This window comes from Strongylocentrotus purpuratus, unplaced genomic scaffold, assembly GCF_000002235.5.
Source record: "Strongylocentrotus purpuratus isolate Spur 01 unplaced genomic scaffold, Spur_5.0 spur5_scaffold_3, whole genome shotgun sequence".
NCBI classification, from domain to species: domain Eukaryota; kingdom Metazoa; phylum Echinodermata; class Echinoidea; order Camarodonta; family Strongylocentrotidae; genus Strongylocentrotus; species Strongylocentrotus purpuratus.
Window position 1 is genome coordinate 144,872 of NW_022145609.1, and position 25,181 is coordinate 170,052.

Genomic DNA, 25,181 nt, shown 5'->3' on the forward strand with positions numbered 1-25,181 from the left:
CGTCAACATTTTGAACCTCTTGTTATTTGCTTTTAATTCACTGAAAAAAACATTGTGAATGTAAAATTTTCTTTCAATTGGAGCACCACACACAAAATATAATCACTGAGGAGGGTATACGGATTGTACTCGCGAAGCCTTCGGGGGGGGGGGGGACCACATATTAAGACATACGGGATGTGTCGCTCTAATGGGTCACTTTTTCACACAAAAATTCCTAAACATGGGTCAGTTTTTTCAAAATTTCAAAAACGGGTTTTACTTCGAGGAAAATCCCCCCCCCCCCCCCCAATGACCCTTAACAAATGGGTAGAGATTTTGAGGTTTCAGCGGCACACCCCCGTCCAAACCAAATCTGAGTATCCCCCCCCCCCCTTCCCTGGCTCTTGAGGACCACTTTTTAGCGTATTGGCTTATGATGTGAAGGCGCCGTGTGTAGGCAAGTTATACGATCTATAGATCTTAAGACAATAATCATATAACTGTAATAATGATTCATTTCAAGACGATACACAAAGAGACCGCCATAACAAATATTAATCATCATAACTTCTTTACTTTTAGCATGATTAGCCCAGATACTAATAGCTTTTATTATCTTCTCATCATCAATAATTGTCACTGTTATCGTTATAAAGATCAATTTTCTTATTCATTTTAAATGTTATGAATAGTCTTCTTGACCCAGTTCAAGTAAAAGTAGAAAATAAATCATTCAAATTATGGGTAAAATGACATCATTTAGTTTCATACTGCCATAGCCTGTAAGAGACATCAATGACCGCCAGTGAGGCAGTGAGGCAGTTACTTTGGACCCATTTCTTGTTCTTCTTCTTCTCTGCCAATTACCGAGGAACAAACGGAGAAAAAGGATATCTGGAATGATGGTCTATTGATGGTAAATAACGGGGTCCTCCTGATGCGAGGGGTATTGAAGCAGGCTATACACCCCCTCCCCTCGGAGTGCCTTAGATTCCCTTTGAAGTGATATAGGAGGGGGCATACACTAATAAATCACAATATGGCAGATATATCGAGAGACTAAAGTGAAGATTATACACAATTTGTGTTAAAAGATTACGACCGGAGTATGCGTTTAGTCAACATACAAATATTAAACTGCACTTGTGCGGAAAAAAACTCTTTCCAGTGTTTTGGGGTGCCTCTCAAGTTTGGGAGTAGAAAATTGTGTTTTGTCTTGTCTTCTGAAGAAAAAAATACTTTCAGAGGGTTCACTATAGACCGAGAATAAGCCTGTAAGTCTGGTGAGCTGTTGTCAATCTCTTGGGCTGCCGGTCTCGTATGTTATTGGTCTCGACGGACTGTCAGTCTCGGGCGCGGATCCGCCGGGCCGATCCCTCCCCCCCCCCCCCCTAGCCCCACAAAACGGTAAAAAAAATAGGAGAGTAACGTAAATTTTACCCTTTTTTAATCAAAAACAAAAGCGGCCCCCTGACCTCCCACAAAACAAAAAAATAAGTAAATAAAAGCTTATTCACCGACTGGATGAATTGCTTCTAAATATTTTTTTGCACGAATTGGGTCCCCGAAAAAGTGCACTTATACCCCCCAAAAAAAATTCCTCAAAAACTGGAACAAAAAGAAGAAAATATGTGTGCCCCCCCCCCCCCCCCCCCCCCCCCCCCCCCCCCCCCCCCCCCGCGCTTATTCGCCGCTAAATATTTTCTCAAGATTGGGGACCCGTCTTGTCGCCGGCTGGATCCGCCCCTGGTCAGTCTCGTAGGCTGTCGGTCTCGTGGGCTGTTGGTCTCGAAAGGAGGCAATTGCACCCCGTATACCTTTTGCCCCCACGCCACCCGAATAGTTTTTTGTTTGTTTACACCACCTCATCCAGGGACTTGTTGTTCTCATTGCGGGGGTGATTCCAGCCCAGGGTTCGTAACGTTTTGAAAACTTGCAAAAAATGATAATAGTCGATAGACCAGTGAGTCGATGTTTAACATAAATTATATAGAAACATCGTTTATAGAATGCAATATAAAAAAAAATGCTTTGTCACTATTATAGTGACAAAATTTAATTTCTATCAGTATATGTTTGTTGAGAAAGAGCTATGATAGCTCTTTAGCTCTTTCTCAACAAACATATACTGATAGAAATTAAATTTTGTTAAAAAATGTCAATAATTGACTCCGCGGTGACAAAAATGTGCATATCGTAATGTTTTATTAAACTCGACATGCGGTTCATCATTCCGAAAGTATGATTTATTCACTCGAAGGTTCACGATCATTTTAGATATTCGTACAGAGAGGGAGAGAGAGAGAGAGAGAGAGAGAGAGAGAGAGAGAGAGGGAGAGAGAGAGAGAGGGAGAGAGAGAGGGAGGGAGGGAGGGGGAAGATAAAAATGATAGAACCCTTTCCGAATTTTGTATTTTGAACTTCTTCTTTTTTCGGAATTAAATACGAATCGACGTTGTGAAAATCGTATATTTTTCTTTCAATAATATGACTGCTTTGTTTATTATTTTGATAGAGAATAACTTAAAGGAAACCTCACCTCAAGAAATAACTTAAATTCAATTATTATAAGAGATTTATTGTATTCTTTCCCATTAATCTATACAACCATCGAAGTGCATGAAAATGATAACGTGAAGTACCTTGCGAAGTTGTTTATCAAGTAAATGTTTTCAAATTTATGGATGCCTCCGTCCCATGCAGGTGTATGTGGTGATGAAATATTTCATTCACCTGCTATTATCTTTTGTAATACAGTCAATAGTCAGAATGTAAATTGCATAAATAGGTTGGTGCTCTTCTATGGTGAACGTGAATGAAATAGATTTGTCAACCGCGGCTATATTTGGTTTTTGTAAATAATTGAGTTCAGTTGTTCCCCAGCCTATTTTTGACCAAATATAATTTTTACCATCTTAAAGATGAAGTTGAGTTCTGGTCATGCGATTGCATTGTGAAAGAAACGGTGTGGAACCGACCAGAAAAGGTTGATCATCTAGCATATAAGAATTTGTGTGTATTGCAAGGTTCTGGAATCATCAAAATGATAAGAAATGTGGCCAAGTCTTGGTAAAGTTACAAACACTTGCACAGAAAGATGTATATGGGACTACACGAACACGTGGCGTAAAAAGCCGGCCCCCCGATTTTTACGATGTTACATACATATTTAGAATATGAAGGCATTTGAAGAGCCATGCTTTTCAGGGAACATGTCTTAACTGATGTTCTTCCACACTTGCATAATAAGAATGAGTAATCTCACAAATTATTTTTCACCTCTTCCCAGAACTCAACCTTCTCTTTAACTTTGATTTTCCCTCATTGACAAGAAAAGTTTTATTATTGAATTAAAAAGTCTTTCTAACTAAAATTTGGTGCATGTCATGTGCAAGTTCGCTTAAACAAGAAAACGGTAATTGCGCCCATGTCATAATGAAGGGCATTAGATCATGTCAAGAATATCAAATTTGTACATGTATATTTCTTGTACTTTCATAAGGAATAATATACATTAAAGGGAAGACTAGTACATCTCATTTTCAGCATACATACCTTTACACTTTTTTTCTTTCTTTTTTTTTTGCGGGGGGGGGGGGGGCGAGGTTTCCTTTAAGGTTGCAAATTGAGGTCATTTTAGTGCCGTCCTCAACATACTGATCCCATTCTTAGAATGCAATACAATAGAAAATTGGAATATAGGAAGAAAAAACAGCAAATGGTTAAATCCAGGCAATCCACTACTGAAAGCTCTTAAAATGTGTGCATTAAAAAAGGCAACTAGAACGCGCAATTGAGCTTCAACTCCGTATATGTAATGGGCCTTTCCGGGGGCCTTTTCCCAGCTCAAAAGAAAGTGAAGTTTATAGACTTAGGTAGACTAATAAAAGTAAATGTAAGAAGTGAAAACGCTTGCTTCTCACTTTTGACAAAATAGAAGCGTCCTCTCGAGATCGTCTTATTTCTCGATTGGCTTCATTAAAAAATACCTGTATTCGTTATTTCCATTTTGATTGGCAGACATGTACCTAAAATTTACATACAGCGGACATACTTCAGAGAAATCGACACCTGGGGAATGCAGCACCGATGAATGACATGTGAAATTTACATTATCAAGATGCTATCACCTGTTGAATGTAATTCCATTCATGATAAACGAGAAAAGTAGATCCGCTCTGGCGATTGCATGCACAGATGAAGCAACTATCATCAAACGAGGAAATATTATAGCGCCCTCTTGTGAGAAAATCGTGCTTGACAGATGGGGAAATTTGAAAGCAGGCTCTTTTTTTAATTCTCTGCATGGCTCCTGGAACCTCTCCATTATTATATAGAGAGAGAGAGAGAGACACCCAAATACAAAACAGAAATAAGAGGGAGAAGAAGCTGATAGAAATAAAAAGAAGATACACGAGAAATAAAAAAAGAGAGATATAAAAAGAAAGGAGGATCCAACATGACTGCCACATGCACTTCCTTTTTATTCTTAGACAATGTAAATTGTTACTGTTTGGATTTAAAACAAATTTTAAATAGATGGGGGTAAAATTCCCATCAATTGGATCCGACTCTGATCATCGAAGTTGAACTCGACTGCAATGTATAATTGTAACACCTGCAATATAATAGCCTTTATGTAAGTTAATGTTGCTCGAACATCTGACCAGTTCAAGATACTTCCTCGTCTTCAACCATTACCCTGACAACAGTACATACTGCATTGACCTAATGTTCTGATCACTATGAGTGGTGTTCTTGTAAGATAAAATTACTCTTTTCTGTGTGTGCTTGTGAATGTGTTTTTTTGCTATTTAGTAAGATAAACTGTTTGTCCAAAAGTGCTTGGGACATCGATACCATGCAGACAAATACCTATTGCCAGTCTTTTCTCTCTTTTGTTTCTTACATTAAAAACAAATTAGATAATCATTTACATAGAAATTTTCTCCCGTCCATCAAGTTGCAAAGCCCACGATGACAAACCAAGCCAGGAATACACAAATTATTGTTTTGCCTGAGATTTTTCAGGATTCTTTTAAGCGTTTACTGAGAAGTTTTTTGCAATATTTGACGATTGTCATTTAATTTCCTCTTTACGATAGTATTTATTTGAATGATTTTCCAAACTCAATTTCAATGTCATCGTCTGGCTGATTCAGAATTATTAGTATACATTGTATGTTAGTTCCCTGGTTTCAATGAACATGAAGATGAAAAATTAAAAACTTCCCTCAAGGTGACTAACCATGTGAGTGTCTAGACAAAGCTCTGAGCATGCACTGTAGCACTGCCAAGAGACTCACAGGTGAACGAGCATTCATAGGTCTAGATATGGTCCGATACTCTGCTAATTTGAGATGCAAGTATTTCCTAATAATAAAAGAATATTCGTATCTCAGGCTCTTATTAAACAAAAGGACTATTTTCTTCTACCGTTGAATATTTAAACTTAAAGGGAAGTAATGCTTTAATCACAATAATATCCACTTCCGCTACTCGTGAAACAGCATTGTTTGTGTGTAGTGGCTTTGTATTGGAGCAGGAAATTAGGAAATCCTCATAAATTAGGTGTTGACGTCTTAGCTCTATTATATTTTAATACAATGGTCCCCCCCCCCAATCTTCTACCAGTACGTGTGGGGGAGCACGATAAACGTCTACGAGACATGGTATATAGAAAGGGGAAGTTACTGGAACTCCATTATCTCTAGGCCCCAGGCGAAGATTTTGAATAATTACGTCAGGGTGATCCTGGCACGTGGCTGCACTGATTGCACTCCTATGCTTTATATTCCTGCGCATGACAAACAAAATTGCTATGATTTCATTATATATTGAAATAACAGAGAAATACATGAAGAATTTAGTCATTAATGAAATAGATGAGGAACGTAGAAAATATTTCCGTACACCCCTTCACGGACTGTATTTTCGTAAGTCTGCTGAAAAAGGGGGCGGGGACTGAGCGGTGACTGGCGCGTGCCAGCATAAATTAAAGCGCGGATGTATTCTGAGCCAGACATCGTGTAGTGCGGCACGGTATAACGGTAGCACGTTGAACTTGTATTTACTATTTTAGTTCGTCAGATGAGTCGGTGAAGTGTCCATTCAGTTTTTACCCTTGTACGAGACGACTCACGCATATTTTCGTTTTTTCGATATTTGTTAGTCTAGTCTAGCTTATGTGATTTTCTTTCTTTTTTCTTTTGTAGGCAGTCGAGTCTTTATTTTAAAACGCATTTTCAGCAGAAACATTTCATCACAAGGTACCTAAGTCATTGTCAGACCGACAGCGTTTATCAGAAATATTGGCTTGCTCCTACAGGTGACTCCCAAGAATTTCATCACCACTCGTTTGTTTGGGGTTTGATACACTTCCACCGGTCGTCCCACTCATCTCCCATCTTACCACGGATTTTTTGTTTTCTGCAAGCCAAAAAGGATTTATCGCGTCCCAACCAAGATAACAGTACCATCTTAGTTTCTGCAATTTTTTACCCAGGACCTTGCAATGATCAACGTTATTGGTGAGTAGTCTAGCCAGCATTGGAAAAAATGTCTGGATTCAGGACAAGTTCTCTGTGTGTGTGGTGTTAACATAACATTGTCATTACCAATGTAAGATTAACAAGGTCAAACTTGTCAAGATTTCTATCTGTTTTGTTGTAGCACTCTGGGTTAGTGAAAAATCTAGACCAGGACTTGTTAATGTTATTAATGTTTTGTGACTGCATTCCGATAACCAGACACCACCAGTTCTGTCACACTCACACGTTTAATTTCCAGCATGCGTGTCCTCTTACTCTTTACAGACAGTCTTTACACTGCAGTCTTACACCCCCCCCCCCCTTCTTCATTCTGGTCTAGTCTAGGCCTACACTAGGCTTAGTCTTAGACTCTACAGTCGAGTTTTCCGTTTCTTTCTCTCTGCGAGGGCAAACATATTTAAATCTAGATCTAGATCTAGACTAGACTATTGTGCCTTTTGAGTTTTGATTCCGAAATTATCATGAGAATTTTGAGATGGCCACAGTGACATCAGCGGACGTTGGTGGATATTGGCCTTGTCTTTAGAAGGAATAACCTACCACTTTCGTCTGAAAAAAAAAAAAAAAAAAAAAAAAACATGACCATGTTCTTCTTCCTGATCTAAAAATTGTAAAATATTTTATTTTTCACATTTTAGCCTAGAATCCCACGATCTAGATCTTACTCTAAACCATAGATTTTCATGAGATTTGTCTAGAATCTATGCATTAAATCTAGATTAGATCTACAAAGCAAGACCGATATTGAACAAAAGAATCTCCAAATTGAGTGAAAGACCTCAGAATCAGATTGAGATGGAGGCACCGGTACGACTTGTTGACCTACGCTGATGAAGTCCGCATTCACGACAAGGGCACACACATTTCACCCCTGTCTGTGTGGCACGCTGCATTGTCACGCGGCAAGTTCCACAGCCACGCGAACACACTGAGCCGTCGCCCCCTGCATGGCCGGCGTGCGAGCTGGCTTCAGCCGGGTCGCGTGCCACTGCCTTTGTTTACGTTTGTGTGGGAACTGTGCGGCGGCGGCTCGCGCCAGTGTATGGGAGCATGAACCACTAGCTATTCACAAACCACGGTGACCTTTCAGCATGGCTTTTCACAACAATGCCATAATTCAGTCATCTGGCTGGCCTGCTTTTTAGCGCCAATTTCAGACTTTTGTGTTTCATTTTCGGTTCTCATGTGGCAATTTATCTAGGTGTCTTAACTGAATGCATTGTTATTTAGTAGATTAGGACACTGAAATGATTGTCTTGGAGGGGGAGGGGGGGGGGGGGGGATTATGGTTGCTTGAATTTGGAGCAACTCCTTCTACACTGACCACATATTATTTAATAACTTAATCTAGATCTAGATCTTCATAAAGTTCATTCCTTTAGGCAGGCGGTAGGCCTACAGTCAGTAGTACTAGTAGATCTCTAGATCTTCTAAAATAATTCAAATTTGTTCATTCAAAGTATCTTGGGCAAAGGAAGGAGAAAATATTTATTGTTGGGGGGGGGGGGGGAAGAGCTCTCGGAATAGGAATAGGATAGGGTCTAGGCTAATAATAATAAAATGTTTAAAAAAACAAATGTGTGTGAAACTAAAAGGTATGAAATAATCTACATTATACTTTTGTACTGCCTCGTTACCAAGTTTTGTTGGTTTGTCTCGCCACTACTGGCACTAGATCTAGACAGCAATTTTGATGTAGGCCTAGGGGTCTAGGGTCTAATTCTAAAAACTCATGTCCTAATAGTAATAATTCATCTCGCTTAATTCTCAGTTTCTCATTTTTCTGCTTTTATTTATCAACCTCTGAGCGGATTGAGGCAATTGCAGTAGGCCTAACCATATAAATCATGAAATAAGGAAGTGTCAGAAAATCTTGTTGAAATCCATGTCCTGAATGTAGTCTTGGTCCCAGGCATATTATATCTTGACATTAAGCTTCTAGTCTGGTTTCTCAGACCTATAATTATAAATTATCTTTTGACTGAAAACCTTTTGGATATCTTGGACTAGATTGATGTAAACCTAGACCTCTAAATCTAATTTTTACTTGAAGATTTCTTTAATAGTATTTGTAATTTCATTGATATTGGCACACATCATGGACTAGTACTAGTATGGTGTCTAGATCTACTCTAGATTTCACTTGCAAGCATTCACTTTCATGCTGTTCCAGAGCAGTGTAACAATGTTCTAAATATTTCAAGCTCTGAATTTGATATTTGCTGTTATCAGAGAAATATCAGATATGAGAGTTATTTAAATACAATTAGTAGATATGTTAGTTATATGAACACAAATTTAATTTGACAAAGTAGAATTCAAACTTTCCCCTAGTTATTTATATGTTGTTGCTTATGTAGGCTAGATTAATATTGTCAAGTCTTCAATGTTATTTTATTCATGTGTCTGTAGCAGTGTAGGTTTTCTTCCTTTTGGCACAAAATTTATCGAGTATGAATTATGAATGAAGACCCTGAATGTAATTCAGTTTTATCAAATGACATAGTTAAGTATTGCCTTTTAATGCAAACTTACAAAGAACATACCCATGTGAAATATATTAAGACAAGTAAATGTATCCAGGGCTGGAAGAGAAAGTACAATGTACATCCATGTTTATTAAGTATTTTGTAATGGGTAAAAAGTCTGGCAAGCTGATGAATTTATCACCCTCAATTTAAAGTACACAATAATTTTGAATCTAAAAGAAACACAAATCTAATTTTAAAGGGTTAACAATTTATTGCAGCCTACATATTATAGACGGATTTAATTTAATTGTCATAACGGATCACCCCAGCCTGACTTGCCACTAGGTAGAATGCATAGAGAGTCTATAGGGGTTGAGCATGTAAGGGACTTGGCTTGTTATAAACAATGCTGTTTGCATTAAACTTATTCCTCTTGCCTAAACACCCTTGGGAAATCAACCAGGTAATTGCACTGTCGACATGGATATGGTTAAAGATGCCTGAAAAGTGTTGCTGGCGTGCAATATCTGGACATTGCATAGTGCGTACAGTAGCAGCAGGAGTTCAGCGTTATCAAGCACAGTCTGTCTAGAAGATGAGAAATAATACATAACGCAATACAGTAGGGATATTAGAGAGAGAAAGTGTAATAATTGAATAGCATGGTTGCAGCTTGAGCAGAGGATTTTCATCAAACTGTTTTACTTTTATTCCATGTTGTAGTTTTTTTTATCGTTCTTTACTCATCGAGACAAATTTTTCCCTCATTAAAATGGAAAAATATTTTTATTTTCTAATTCTCAAAAATTTGCATGAATGAAAATTGAATGATGCCGCACAAAAAAAGGCATTTGCAATGCAAACAATCATTTTAACTTTGAAGAGTAATATTTATTTTCATAATTCTGTAACTGCATGCTACTTTGTAATAGAAACGAGACTCACAAAGTGCTTTATTCTTTCTCTTTGTTGAAACGTAAATCTGCATTATACATATGAGTACCTCATTGAACTTGGGAATGAAGTAGGAAAGAAAATGATTTTTTTTTACGAGTTAGATTTAGGGTTTTAATCCATATTTAAACCTGATTTTCGCAATTAAATGAACCATTAATTGCAGCTCATTAATCTGTATTCCTATTCCAAATGTTCATCGCCTTGTTGTTTTTTGTTTTGTTTTTTTAATTTAAAGATAGGATGTGATACTCTGGAAATATCTTTCTTCGAAAATTGTCTTGGGGGGGGGGGGGGGGGGGTTGAGAAAACAATAACATGTATTGTACACTGTGTGTATGCTACATGTACATTGTTTATAATGCAACACAAGCGTGTACAGTTTTGCCAGTGGTAAGCTAATAATAATGCACACCATTGCATCCATGTACCAAGTATCGATCAAAATAACAAAATTTGAAAATAAGATGGATTTTAACTCGGGGCTGTGAATATATGGAATACATGTGTCGGAGCAGAAGCTTCCGTGTATGTAGTGCAGTATGGCGCGCGCCAGCCAGCAAAGAAGACTGGTTGCCATTTCTACACAGCACAAGGTAAGATGCGATAAGCAAGCCTGCCAGCACATAGTGGCACGTTCTCTCTGCTGGTGTAGAGTTACATCAAGGCTCATTTTTACTGGTGCAATCCCATCGCACTCCTGGTTTCATGTTACCCCCTCCTACTCCAAGACCAACATGGTATCTTTATTTGAATAGCTGAGTGATGTATTTTACCATTTTAATTAAGAAATGCACTGAAAATGTATTACAGACCAGCCGTGTTTGGGTTAGACATTCATTATCAGTATTGCACATGGAATCAGTTATGACGAGGAAGTGGCAAAGAGAAACTAGGGTTACATACATGTACATGTCTGTGTGTTATGCACCGGCTAGTTTCAATGTGTACTAGCTTCCATAATGTTTGCTGGAATTCATATTTCTGCTAAATCATAAATCTCAATTGAATTCTATAAACAAGATATGAATTTTAAAAATGAAAATTGAATAACATTTTTAATTCATTTAAAATGGTATGGATATTTACCATTATAATCTAAGTCATCACCTTTAACTTGGATTCACATTACAGAGGGGAGCTAAACCTGATCAAAATGAATTTCAGAGTGCTTTCATGCGCATGTTTACATAATTGGAAATAGACAAAGACTTCACCCCCTGTTACAGATACGCACTGTTGCTATGGAAAATGTTTGAAAGAAAATAAAGCATCCAGAAAAGATGGATATCCTCAGAGATGGTAGCGATCCAAAAGGCGGGCACATGGGAGAAATGCAAATTGATCTAGGCTAGGGAACCCTATTAGTGCACATAGCTAAAAGCAAGGAGACTGTACAAACAAGAGGTAGTGAAAGCACTGATGATAACAATAGCACGCTGCCAATGTGTCCCCTTGAAAAAAAACCTCAGACTGGGGGACAAAGAATTGGGCTTTCTTCGACCCGGTTTCCCCCGATGGGTACGTTTCTATCCAGCCCAATGTGTACAATATCACGCCTGGATGCGGCAGGAGAGCTTTAACACGAAACGAAACTAAACCCTCGCATTATCGTCATCCACACATTGGGGCTCCTAGCTGCATCACACAAATCTTGCCGGACCGCCAAGCAGTCAATAAATCATGCGCAGATCATTATTCATGTAGCACTCCGAGAGATGAATATATTCTCATGGCATCGGCTTAAAGTGTAGATTCTCTTTTTGGTAGCTTTGTCCATATCTAGCCTTGACCATGACGTTCTAACAGCTGAATTTGTGGAACCGTGAATAGGCTTAATTTCCCTTTCTATTTCCCTGTTCAAGCGACACAATAGGGGTTACATATGTAGGATTTCTGTTGTGGTGGACTACAAAATGAGGTCCATTCACGTCTTCAGCTGTTGGTAAATGATTCGAGGACACAATAACAATAGCACCCAGGGTGTCTTTTCAATCGATGTAATTGGTTTGAAGTTTGTTTGTACATGTACATGTTCATAATTCGGCCTTCAATTCACGGGAGTTCTAAAGATGCACAGTGTGGAATTAGAAGTGCACATGACATTTCATTGAACCGTAGTACATCAATGTTTTATTGCTTTTATTTGATGAAATTGGAGGACGTGAACATAATATTTGCAGACAAAAGGGCACAAAAACAAAGAACTCACTTTCGTCTACATTAGATGTAGACATACTGATATTCACACAAAATGGGTATCTTTCTGGTTTATCAGGGGGAAAATTGTGCAAATTTGATTCATAGAAAAATGAATTTAAAACACTTTGTTTGAAGGGTAAGCATGACGACATGGCAGGCAAACTATATTACCAATGCATCCCTTGAATCCAATCTGCATGTATACATGCATGCGCTGTATACATCTTTCGACCTTGTGTATCATTAGATGCGGGTCATATACACACATGGTCTGCATCATTGATGCACCTATATCTATGCAAAACATTCCAAGTCGTCGTAGTCGGAGGCAATTTCCATTGTTAGGAAAGCATCTTCTTCCTCCACATCTGCCCGTCCTCCATCTTCCTGATCAAAATTACCTCAACGATGCAATAAATCATTGCTGAGGCCCAGACATATGGAGCAGACATTACCTCTTGACCCAGTCCTGTTATTCTTCCTATGCGTTGTCAGATTTATTATTTTGATTTCATGATGGCTGAGAAAGAGTCGTGCTTCTCACCTCGCGTCTAATTTCTTGTCATCAAGATTTGTGCAAGGTGCCGCACATTAGACTAATGCTTGTCAAGGATAAAAGAATTATTATTCATTCATTTGTATGAAACAAATTAGTAAAAACACACTATTAAGATAGTAGCTGATGGTAGGAAGAGATTATGTTTTGCAGTACTGTTTCATAATAATAGGAGTACATATGATAACGAACCAATGCCGTTTTGTACAGATTGCCTTACCATGCATCGATTTCACAATTACATGTAGCCTTAGCTCTAAATCCATTTTAATTTGATAGGCATTGGATTATCATTGGGCGTAACATGGGGACCATGAGCCATGTGCCGTAAATGAATATAGAGGGCAAATTAGACATGGATGCTGCAACGGTGTAGCTAATAACTGCAACATCATCGAGCATGAGAGGATGGAGAGAGATACAGTAATGTGGTAGTGTGTAGCCTGGCTGGCTGGGCGCGTAGGGTAAAGTATGCAGTCTGGTATGTGGTGGTGCAGTTCATGACCTACATAGGTGTCTGGGGATGAGAGGGGGGTGAAGCATGCTGACGCTGGACACAGAGGCGTGAAAGCATACAGGGCAAAATGATCAATAAGTGATGGAGCTGGAAGAAGACTAAGCCCATTAAATACAAAGCTTAAGGGCTGCTCCTCACTCGCTTGCTTGCTTTGGTGGGAGCTGCTCCTACCTACCAGTCGCAGCATGAGATTTCTCTTACCCTGTCCCATCTATAGAGCAGGCGGTGTTAGAGGAATGATGAAACAATTATTTGGGTTTCAGCTGGGATGGCTTGTCATCATGGGGGGATTTACTACATACACGCTACACCTTTACATTCCTTCCATCACATGGTGTACGAGTATGTACATTGATGCTATCTATAGACATACCACTGAAATATACCAAGTGCAATGAAATGCTAAGTTATCTATACTGGTAGTGCTTACTTTATGTAACAGGAACGGCCAGAAATACACAATTTGTAGGACATATCAAGAATTAATAATGACCAAATATGCATTTTTCTTTGGTATTTATTTTGGAGTAATGAACGAGACACCACAAGTCCTCTCCAAAGAAACTATCGTACCATTTTGTTTTAACCGGCGAAGAGAAATATAGCATTTCTATCATTCACCTCTACATGTACAGACTACTCGAGTCATTACAGTTAACCAGTGAACTGCATGTATTGCCGTAATGTTCCAGACATCCACATCTAATGCCGATCTTATCTCCTGAACAAGCGATAACTTTCATTTTTCCACTCCTATTCCTGCAACCCAAGATTTATGGCATCCAATATGTTAGCCTTTTGTGTTCAGCACAGATTTGCTTGCACATAATGTCCACCTTGTGTTTGTTGTATTGCGTCAGCAGTGGTTTGCACAGGAAGATAATTTGTCCCTATTCATCAGAGCATCTTTCAATTGCATCTCTGTTCCCCCCTTCTACTCCCTTATCGTCTTCCCCCTAGCAGACGTCTGCATTGTATGCAGTGCACAATATCCAATCTTGCACATGTTTACGGCCTAGACCTCCGAGAGCAGCATGCCGTGCACTTGACATTCTTCTATGCACAAAAGATCTCTCTAGTGGGTTTCCACGAAGATGGGGGGATTTACGACATCCATTTGTTTTATAGTGGAAATGCATTGTAAGATCTGCGGCCATATGCTCCGCCATCTTCCTCCTCTCATACGTAGTGTTCCAAGCCGGTGTCTTAATGTTTACTTTTATAATGCGATCTTTACCGTGATGGGTAAACATCAGTTGTCATTGTGCTTATTTATAAACTAGATCAATGGCATAACATATATAAATGAGAGGCACATCAGCCACTAGAAACACAAAGAAAATGCACAGTGAATGAATCTGTACCGTTTAGAATGATTAGCGCTGTTTGGTTTCTGCTGGTATAGATTAACTCTGTATGATTTGCTGGTGTGGGGAAGTAAATAGACATTATTGATTTCAGTTTTGATCTGTCTACATTTGCAGCTGTATCCTAGCTAGCCGTATACTGTCTGCACATATCTAGCTTTAACTTCATTGATCTCTGAAGCCACTTTGCAATAGTGTGAGAGGTGTAATGAAGGTGAAAATCAATTAGGAAATCATTATATGACAGTAACTTCACTTTGTGTGTATATAATACCAGTTGGGAAAATATTTGGTTATAATGAATGGCAGGACATCCATATACAAATGTATATACTTTTAACTACAATATTCCTTTACTTGATTACCTTTGGATATTCTCTTTTAGACAAGTTATTGAAAAATTATAAATGAAATTCATGAATAATGCAAGATTTTCATTGGAAATTCCATGTTGTACATGTTAAAATTGTAGTAAGCTCTGTTTTCTTGAGAATTAGAATAATAATGATTAAAGCGTTTGATAAAAATATTCTTTTAATGGAAAACAGAAAAAAAATGTTATTGAATATGAAAGTGAACGCTTGATGAAACCATCAACTTTTGAAAATACAGGTTGAAAAAAATTCCTTGTGATTCCTTCTTTAGTGATATTTTAATACTAGACACTAAATGACCATATTACATCATTCCAGGTAACTTGTTGGTTAATTTTAGAGGTCAAACTGTCCTCTGACCTTTCCGCCTCGTATCTTGATTTATTTTTCCTTGTTTTTTTATTTTTATCTGCTAATGTATTAACAAACTTTTCTTTCTTGATTTTTTTCATCAATTTCAGACAACATGGAGGCCCAGACGGTGCAGCCCGCGATGCAGAATGGTGGACTTATGAAGCCAAACGTTGTTGGGGTCGGGGGTGATGAGGACAGCAAGACCAACCTCATTGTAAACTATCTACCACAAAACATGGCCCAGGATGAGATGAAGTCACTCTTTGGAAAGTTTGGAGAGATTGAATCCTGCAAACTGGTCAGAGATAAGCTAACAGGTGAGTGTTAACATGATTCCATATATAACTATTATTTATCATTCTCATCATGTTCTCTCTTTTAAACCATGGATACATTAACCACACCATGTTGTGAGACCAACTGTTGGCTTCATACATGTAGGTGAATGCAATCTACTTTCCACATCTCTCACAGGTTTCTAATTCTAACAATAACTAGCAAAGGTATTATGAATTCTGTTTTAATTTATCTTTTTATCCTATTTTGATTTTCATAACTAATTCAAACTCTACATCATTTGAAATAATCAGCATATGGAGCCACTCTTGCCAAGTCATAAACCAACGACTATTTGATTTACTATGAAGTAAATTAAAATTAGATGATTTTCAGAATATCATTTTGGGCTATCCGTATCATTTAGACCCTGATACACAAGAACCCCCCCCCCCCCTGCCCCATGAACATACACCCCATCCAGGGTTTAACCTGGACTCTCAATCTCTTTGGATACTGAAGGGAAAAAATTGTGTGTGTATAGATCGAGCCCTGCAATGGCCTATGTATCATTGTCTACCAAGAGGAAGGGTATTAATACAAGTGGCATTAAAAGTAAAAATAAAAAAGTCTGTCATTATCAAATTTAGTATGACGTCACACTTAGGTACTCTATCTGCATTTGATTTCCCAAATATTGCCCAGCTATAACTAAAATGTTGGATTAGTGAACAATTCTAACACTATGACACTTGTAATTTCATTTGCCCCCCCCCCCTTGGGTTGGGGGTTGGGAAGGATGAAAGGTTGGCCATGTAGTCTATATACTTTTTTTTTACTAACAGCTGTTGATACAATAGGTTAACAAAACCTTCATTGAAAAGGAAGTGATTTCAGAAGTTCACCTTTTCTTCCAACCTAAAAAGATATAAATTAACCTTTAGGAATAGCAAAATCAAATTTTCAAAAAGGGGGCAGCAGAAACCATTATGCAGATTGATCATAAATTCTCAAAGACGGTCACTCCATCAAGTAAGAACGTGAGAAATGCACTGAAAAACCTGCTCCAAGTTTCTCTCTTGTTTATTCCAAGTTGCCATGGTTTATAAGAGTCTCATTAGAAATCATGACAACGTGTGCCGCTGGCAATTTTCTTCTTTTCTTGCTTGCTGCTGCTACACGCTTGTAATCTGCGACGGCCATCACCCACCTAGTGTGTTTAGTGTTTGGTTGATGAACGAGGCATGCCAGCCTCCATGTCACGGTTCATAGGCAAGACAGTGATCACCATTTCACATCTGAGACAAACACACTCCAATTAGATTAGCTTTTAGACTATGAATGACCTACACAACCTTGGGAACCAGAGCGCACAGAAATCGATACAGAAAATCTTCAAAGTTAAGAGTGTAGCTGCACAAGTATCAATTTTATTCCCATCTCGTGTCGTGGTAGGGGGGAAGAAATCACATAGGAATCGATTGGACCTTCTATGACCTTACAGCAGTATTCCCTTTTCAATGTCATACCTTCATCTATAGACAGGAAGATATATCTAGAACACTAATATATACTCTAACATAATTATAAGATTTGTTTTCTATATGGTTGAATTATACTGATGAATATCCACATCTTGTGTGATGGGTTTAATATGAATATGCAAATTAATCATGTTAATTACAAAGATACAAACCTAACATTGAAATGAAATGGATGGATATTCTTTGAAGTCAAATGAAGCTTTCATGCATCCAGCAGAAGCCAGAAGTGATCCGGCCTCATGGAATGAATTATTAAACCTTATTTGGAGGAGGCAAAGAAGAAAGTAATTTTAGACTGTGGGAGCATCTTATTTCTGCCCATTCAGTATTCATGACGAGGTCTAATCATTAAACTTAATGATCCTTCTTTGTGTGGATAGATTGAAATTATGCATGAGAAAAGGGGCTATGGATGTGCATGTAGGTGATGAACGCTCATATTTGAAAGCCTGGGGTGCATAAATGCAGTGTGCGTGGCCATGTATATCATGCGTGCAGGGATTAAGCCGGAAAGCGAGTGCTTCTGTCTGAATCTAATGAATCCATGCGGCCAAAAAGGCATTTCTGTTCGTGGTTTGTGTGTACTTGACTCCTCTATTCATTTATTTTGACATCCGCATCTCTCCGTGTCATTCATTTCACAAATTTAGGAGCTGGCTCTCTTTCCATTTTGTACATTGTCAATTACATGATTTATGAAAATGCTGAAGCAAGACTGGTGATGGGGGGTGCAGGAATGCTGTACACTTTCGATTCACATGCATGTTCATTAGAACACAAATTGTTGGTATACAAAAAGTACATGTTCTTTACATCCTATTATACAGTCGGAGAAAAAAAATGGAAAGCCAGATTTCATTTCCTTTGTCTGAGATGTAACCTTATGAAGTACATGTAGATATGTATGATCCAAATTAAATCATACATTAATGGGTGAAATATAAATTATCCCCAAAATGGTAGGCAGACATTCAAACTAACATTGCTTGAAAGTCTCAGGAAAGAATAATATAAGAAGTATAAATGCTAGATTTGTTAACATGTTAAACAATGACGGTGGTTCTTCTACATTGATGGCTGCATTTCATATTATAACCGAGGCATGGAAAAAACATCTGAGGTTTGCCAACTTGGCATTTGTTTTCAGCAGATATGCACCAGGAAGTAAAAAGGGAGACAAGGAAATAATAGTAGGAATTGGAATAAAACTAGGACACTCAAGGAGTAAACTGTCAATATTCCCGGTTCAGATGCAATCGATCTATGAATAGCTGCATCCCTCATGAGGGCTCACCACCTGACAATCATCCCCATTTCCTTTTCAAACATTTCACATCAAGTTCCTTTCGTCTATGTAAATCGGTGATCCAATCATAAGTGGGTGCCACCTGCTGTATATGAAATTGCTTCTTATCTGATTGTGAAAAGATCATTTGATTACAGTTGAAGCTAGGTCAGTCAGGGCATAGGCAGACATTCAGACAATGGTTGTACGTTGGACATGTACAACGCAGTGGCGACTACGGTGGACACTGATCTATATATGTGTGTAGGTGTGCATGTATACATCAACTGGCCTGTGCAGAAGGAAACCATCACATGTTCACTGTGTGTGTTGGAGACCTTGGACATCATTTCATACAGAACATTCATTAATCATAAACAAACCCAGCACACAATTATTACAAGTTATCAAAACGATCAGCAGAGATTAAACTGTCACACCATGCCTGGCTTTTTTTGCTTTTTTTTCATACGTTATCCCTGCAGACAACTTCCCTGTCAAAAACCCATTATCATAATTGATCCCCAAATGGAGTGCCTGTATTCTTTATTGTAATGTACGTTTTGCATTCACTGTCAACGGACTAAACGTGGAGAGTGTATATTTATAACCTCGACTTCATGACCTTCCGTTTGTGGACAACCAGGGACTGGCCGCTCTCCGTTAATTAAAAAAGCAACTAAATTTTGCCAAGGCGAGCCTTGTTGTACTGCAATATTCTTATTTACCCAGCAAACAGAATTGCAATGACAATTACCACTACACATTAACTATGATTTGCCATCGAAAGCTCAATCTACAAATAAACCTTTGCCCAGTGCTCGGGAATCAAATTAAATTTTCATGTAAGAATTCAACGTCTAAACCAAAATATCTAAAATGTTCATTTTAATCAGAATTCATGTGCATATAATTTCGTAGATTAAACATCTACAAAGTGCTCTTTTATTTTGCAATTAACAAAATTAATAATTGATTTTAATTTTTGTGGTTTTCTATGGATCCATAGGATTTTTTTTTTGTACCAATAATGTCCATTAAATTTATCGCATCCTTCCATATTTAGTAATGAAACCTATGTACACGGGAGTTATTCTCACTTTCCTATGAGATCTATACATTTAAAGGAAAAAAACAATCAGTTAAAATATTAATGAAAACTCTAAACAAAGGGCTTTATATATAGAAGCCCATATAACAATGCACCGTACATGTGTAATCAATGGGCACTGTGTTTTGAAAAGCATTCAGTTTGGTCGTCCAGAGAAAAAGATGGTGCATTGGAGTGGAGGCTTACATTACAGAAGGCAGTGTCTTCAACCTGTATCCCTTGCATGTATACTTGCCGTGGGACGACGAAGAAGAGGAGGAGGCAAACGCAATGCTCCGTGCATAACTGATGCAGATGTAAATGTCTCGCTATAGTCTGTGGTTATCTCTTTCTCTCCAAATCTTGCTTTTAACATGATTGATGTTGGGCTTGAGCCAGGGGGAAGACAAAATGAAGTTCAAGGAAAAAGAAGAAAGAGGAAAGCAGTGAGAGGATAGCAAGATAATGGCAAAGTGCAAGCATTACCGCATTAGAGAGCACAGATGTCACATTTCTGATGTAAATCGTTGTCTGTCTATGCTTTGAGGGGCAACCTGCGTCCTTAGACCTCTAGGCCAACCAGGATGCAAGCATCGATGTATATACAATATGCAACCTGTAGTGAAAAGACAATTTGAATTGACAATATCTAGAATATTGGGTCGGGTTTAGGATGCATTCTTAATCTGTTTGTTGATGTAAATTTAGTGTAATAATTTCATGTCGATTTTTAAATGATCGCCGATGGCAACCATCCAAGCACAATATTAGCTGTAAACTCTAGAAACACTTCAATTTACATAAGGATTAAGGGAAAATGATTAGAAGTAGAGTTAATTTCTTCAAACTATGCATGGCATTGCATACATCACACTGTCTAAACCAGAATATCATGACGCAAATAAGGGCAAGCTATAATTTCATTTGGGGCGAGACAGACATGAACTTCTGCCACCCATGTGCAGTGCAGGAATTACTGGCTCACATATGGTTTTCCAATCTTCCCGGGCATGGGGGGTAATTGTGTCGTCTTTCAATGGCAATTCCATTGAAGAAAAAAATTGCGTTAAGTGATAAACAGATATGATCGCTAGAAGGAAATAGGAAATAGACGTGTGCAATGGTGATTGTGCTGTGCTTATTTTAAAAAATGTTTGTTTAGAACTTCATGATTATTTCTCCAGCTGGTCATTTTCGTAATAAATTGTATTACAGTTACTGTAAATGCAGAGATCTAAAGAATTAAAAACTAGAAACTAAAATAGAAACTACTGCACTGTTACTCATTTTGTAAGAAATATGTCCTTGTTTTTAAAGAACACAACCTGAAATAAATGATAAAGGTGCTGTAAAGAAGCATGATATAGGTTCTTTTACAGATGTGTAAAAAGGGAATGATAGTGACAGAATAAATTTACATATTAAGACCTTTGTGTTGATGAAGAGTTCCCATTTATCTTTCATGCTTGCCTTCATTTTCACCTCTAACTGAGCAGGATATCCTGGCCAGGCACTATGAATATCCAAACCTTCAACTCAGATTAAGCATTGGAAGATGGGACATATTGTATTTGTGTATGTGATGGTAGCTAGTCTAACTGGGCTTTATAGGAGGGTGTTCTGGGACACAGGTTGCTCCCGATTAGCCACTTCCTTCCTTGGCGCGTGTGTGGATGCTTGATAATGATCACAGACAGCAAGAAAGAGAGAGAGAGAGAGACAGAGACAGAGACAGAGTATGAAATGGGGTGAGAGAAGAAAAAGAGACACAAAGGAGGAAGGAAAAAAAAAGGAATGAAATAGTGAAAGGGAGATAGAGAGGGGGAGAGAGAGAAAGAGGGAGAGGAGAGAAAGAGGGAAAAGAACAGAAGTAGAAGGAACAACAGAACTATGAAGTTTATCTGTGTTAAATGTTAAAACATTTTGTTTATTAACATGGTTATTTCAGGGATCCTCTCAAACTTAGATGTACATGTAAATGTTATTTTCAAAAGAATGAAATAAAAGGATGTGTTCTTTTTATTAAAAGAATTATTTCTAGACCTTGGTAGTTATTTTGAATTTCAGAGGGATCATTTTTTCAAATTCAATCTCATTGTGAATTAATTTATTCATAAGATAGCCACTTAATTTTTCCAGCTGAAATGAATCTCTCAAACATTTATATGTAACTTGAGTATTGTAAAAATTCATTAATCACAAGCCATCCAATGTTCGAACTGGTTACAAGGCCGTTTTTCTTCAATGATTTATTTAGTTTTAGTCTTCTTCCCTCAGAGCACTGTGAAGCATTCATTCAATATGATTTCATATCACTTTACACTTGAAACTTGTTGCTTTAAAACCATAATTGATTTGGTGAAAGAGAGGTGGTGTATATCACTTACAGTTGGGATATATAAATTTTCTTTTTATCTGAATAAGATTTGACATTGTTCATTCTGTATCTCTAAAAGTTCCTCGAACGTTTAACCCATTACCTATAAGAACCGAGTGGCTCCTGTGTTAAGTCTATTGGTATGAAAGAATCAAGTAATCAACGGGCTATAAACAGACTTGCACATGTATCTGTTACCGTTTTATATTCTGCTCTTACTTCCTATCAATCATTTGCGATTATTCCATTTGTCAAGACTTTATTATGGTGTATTAAAAGTACAATACTGTACATAGACGTATGGCATGGTATGACAGATTATAACAATGTGACTGTACTTAACCTATCCTTTTGAAAACTAACAACGCATTTTGAGACAACTTATCTTTTTCATATTTGAAATATAATTTGATTTTTTAGTAGATTTTTAGACCTATTTATTTATTATTTCTTTTCTTTTCTTTGCATTTTATTTTGCATTTTACAGGCCAATCTCTGGGGTACGGGTTTGTGAATTATCTCAAACCCGCAGATGCCCTGAAAGCCGTCAAGACATTAAATGGATTGCGTCTTCAATGTAAGACGATTAAGGTACAGCAAATTTTATATTATTTCTTTGTTTGGTTTCGTCTTGCATGTCTGTGTATATTTTGTCTCAATCTATTATTTTTGATATACTTTTGTTTATTACATTTTCCTACGAGAGTGTACTCATTTTATCCATGGTGTTTTTATTTTGAATCTCAAAACTTTGTCTTGAAATATTATGCTGCAAAGGTGTGTATTGATGTTCATGCTTTTATGCAAATATGCTTGCAAAAGTATCATTTAACTCTATCATTGATGATGAATATGTTATCAATATTTGATCCTCATTAATACTAGATGTGACATGGGTTCGAAACAGTCGTTTGTATAAGTTTGTAGACATCCAACTCGTCCCCTCCAAGAAGAAAAAAAAAAAGATATTCAAAATGTAATGGATATGTGTTCCACAATACTATGGTCTACCACAAATACTTTAGGTTATTGTAAGATATTCTTTACTTCTGTATTTCATTTTGATTTATTATATGATCCCTTTGAATGAGACACTTTTTTCAGTCATATCCAAATCGGAACTAGATGGACAAAAAGTGGCGTAGAAATTGATTTTCATTTGATCTTTCTCAGAAAATACGGCACTGAAAATTTTGCAGGATGTTAAGTCTTAGCTTGACTACATGTATAGCACCAATCAGAGAGAAGGGGGGGGGGGGGGGGAGAGAGATGATGCTCTGAAATTACCCTTCCTAAATACCCTAATGCTGTAGTAGCACGAAAGACAGTAAAATGCTCTCAAATAAGGGCTTGCACAAGCTTGAAGCATTAGGAGGGGGTTAAGGGATGTCTAAGATAAATGTCTGAAAATTTGTATTACTCACCAAACCACATGGGAAGGAGCACTAGATTTAATTTCCTGCAGTCCCTCAAATCTCTACTTTTTGTAATTGGCTTCAAGAACATTCTTTGATCCTTTGTGCACCTTGGTTTGAAAGTGATATAATGCCTTACATGTATGCGGGTCCACTCCTGACAGTATATAGTATGCTTTCAGTATTTCATTTTCAACATTGTTCAACTACACGTTGTAGGTATTTATTTTACAACATATTTTTACACAGCAACTCAGAGATACGACCCATTTTTACACTTAATGTACTCTGAACTCTAACTCAAGATTGCATTCAAATACATATTAAAAATATTCAAAAGTTGAATCCTTGGAAGACATGTCTGTTTAGAGCCAGAGGGGTATTAACTACATAGGTATTAAGTATTATGTTGTAACATCCTTCTTGCTGTCAGTAGACTATACATACAGTATGTTAAAGGCCTATATAGTATTGCTTGAAATAAAGTAGACACCAGAACACAAAGTCGCACCAAATTCTATGAAATAATACATGCAGTCATGACTCCGTGTGAGAGTGTCCACTTTATTCAAGCAATACTGTACATGAAGCTTTTGGCATAACTGCAAGTCTATTTGAGAAAAAAGAATATCAAGCAATTTTCCTTTAAAGAAATCCTGTTCACATTTATATTCATGGAGCCTACACGTAGAAGCATTACATTTTCTTTTGAAAGTTAAAACTCCATGTATAAGCACATGAATAGCACAGTTGTATACCCCAAGCAATACGGAATATATTCTCAGAAATGATGGCTACATGTAGCTAATTGCCTCCATTTATCTTCACAATCAAATGCAGAAGAGTCCATTTATTCACTGGGCAATTGTATGCTGGAAGTCTTTAGAGACCATGACCCATGTACATTATATTATATGTACAAACATACCAGCCAATATCTTATCCATACACTACCCAAGCAGGAAGACATCATGTACATGTATATACTAGTGCTTAATTTGCGAGGACAAGAATGACTTCTTATAAAAGACAGGGTGGGGTAGAGGAAGAGGAAAGGGTGGGGGTGGTAGGAGAGAAGATGGTGGGAGGGAGGTTTGTTAGAGAAATCATAACATTGAATTTGAATTTAACAAAATGGAAGGGGAGAATGCCTCTAGTGATGGGCAGGGAAAGAAAGGGAAAGACAAAATTTGGATTTGGAGAATTCCTATGCTGGTGGTAAGGTGGGAGGGGTAGAAGAGAGCATAAGAGAACAAATTGTGAGAGGGGAGGGGGGGGGGGGGAGAAATTAGAATGGGAGAAGACCGGTGGTGCAGCTGTTTAAATTTCTAGTCCAATCCCTATGGGTGATGACTGAGCATTTCTTTCCTAGTGTAATCCTAGATAAGGAGACACCGTGGCCACAACAAGTCTGGGTAAAAATGAAATCTCAACCATAGAGGGAATTCATAAGGTGTTTTCATCCATCATCCATAATATTCCAAACTGTTGATGATATAAGATGAGTTCCATATGTTGGGAGATTAGTGTGAAAACTTGGTTTCTTTGAGAATCTGGACCCTTTCATAAGACTTGTTATCAAGAACAGGTTACAATCAAGCTACTAAAATCATTGCATTTGAATTGCTGTTTGAAAAATGTTAAATGCATGATTGTGACAGTCATTCATTGCAGTTTTTTTATGAAACACAGCCTACATGTACATGTACATGTACATGTACAGGTAGCTATAATAGATTAGTGGACATGGATACAAGCCAAGGGTAGTGCCCTCATGTCTTCAAAGCTAGATTATTCAGCTTATCTTGGAATTAATCCCTAAAAGCAAAATACTGGTCAGTGTGCACAATGCAACTTTGAAAATTG

General features: G+C 37.7%; 1 protein-coding gene across 4 annotated transcripts in view; it reads left to right on the top strand.

Moving 5' to 3' along the window:
• Positions 1-6,043: 6,043 nt before the first annotated feature.
• LOC576570 (ELAV-like protein 3) overlaps positions 6,044-25,181 on the top strand; it is a 29,896-nt gene continuing 10,758 nt past the window's right edge. For 3 of the 4 annotated variants that reach the window (XM_030996875.1, XM_796970.5, XM_011676949.2), the window contains exons 1-3: positions 6,045-6,512; positions 15,436-15,645; positions 22,388-22,491. In XM_030996875.1, coding sequence (XP_030852735.1) covers positions 6,497-6,512; positions 15,436-15,645; positions 22,388-22,491 — 330 coding nt within the window. In that variant the 5' untranslated portion in view covers positions 6,045-6,496. Of the gene's footprint in view, positions 6,513-15,435; positions 15,646-22,387; positions 22,492-25,181 lie in introns of all 4 variants that reach the window. The other variant, XM_030996876.1, reaches the window with a different exon arrangement.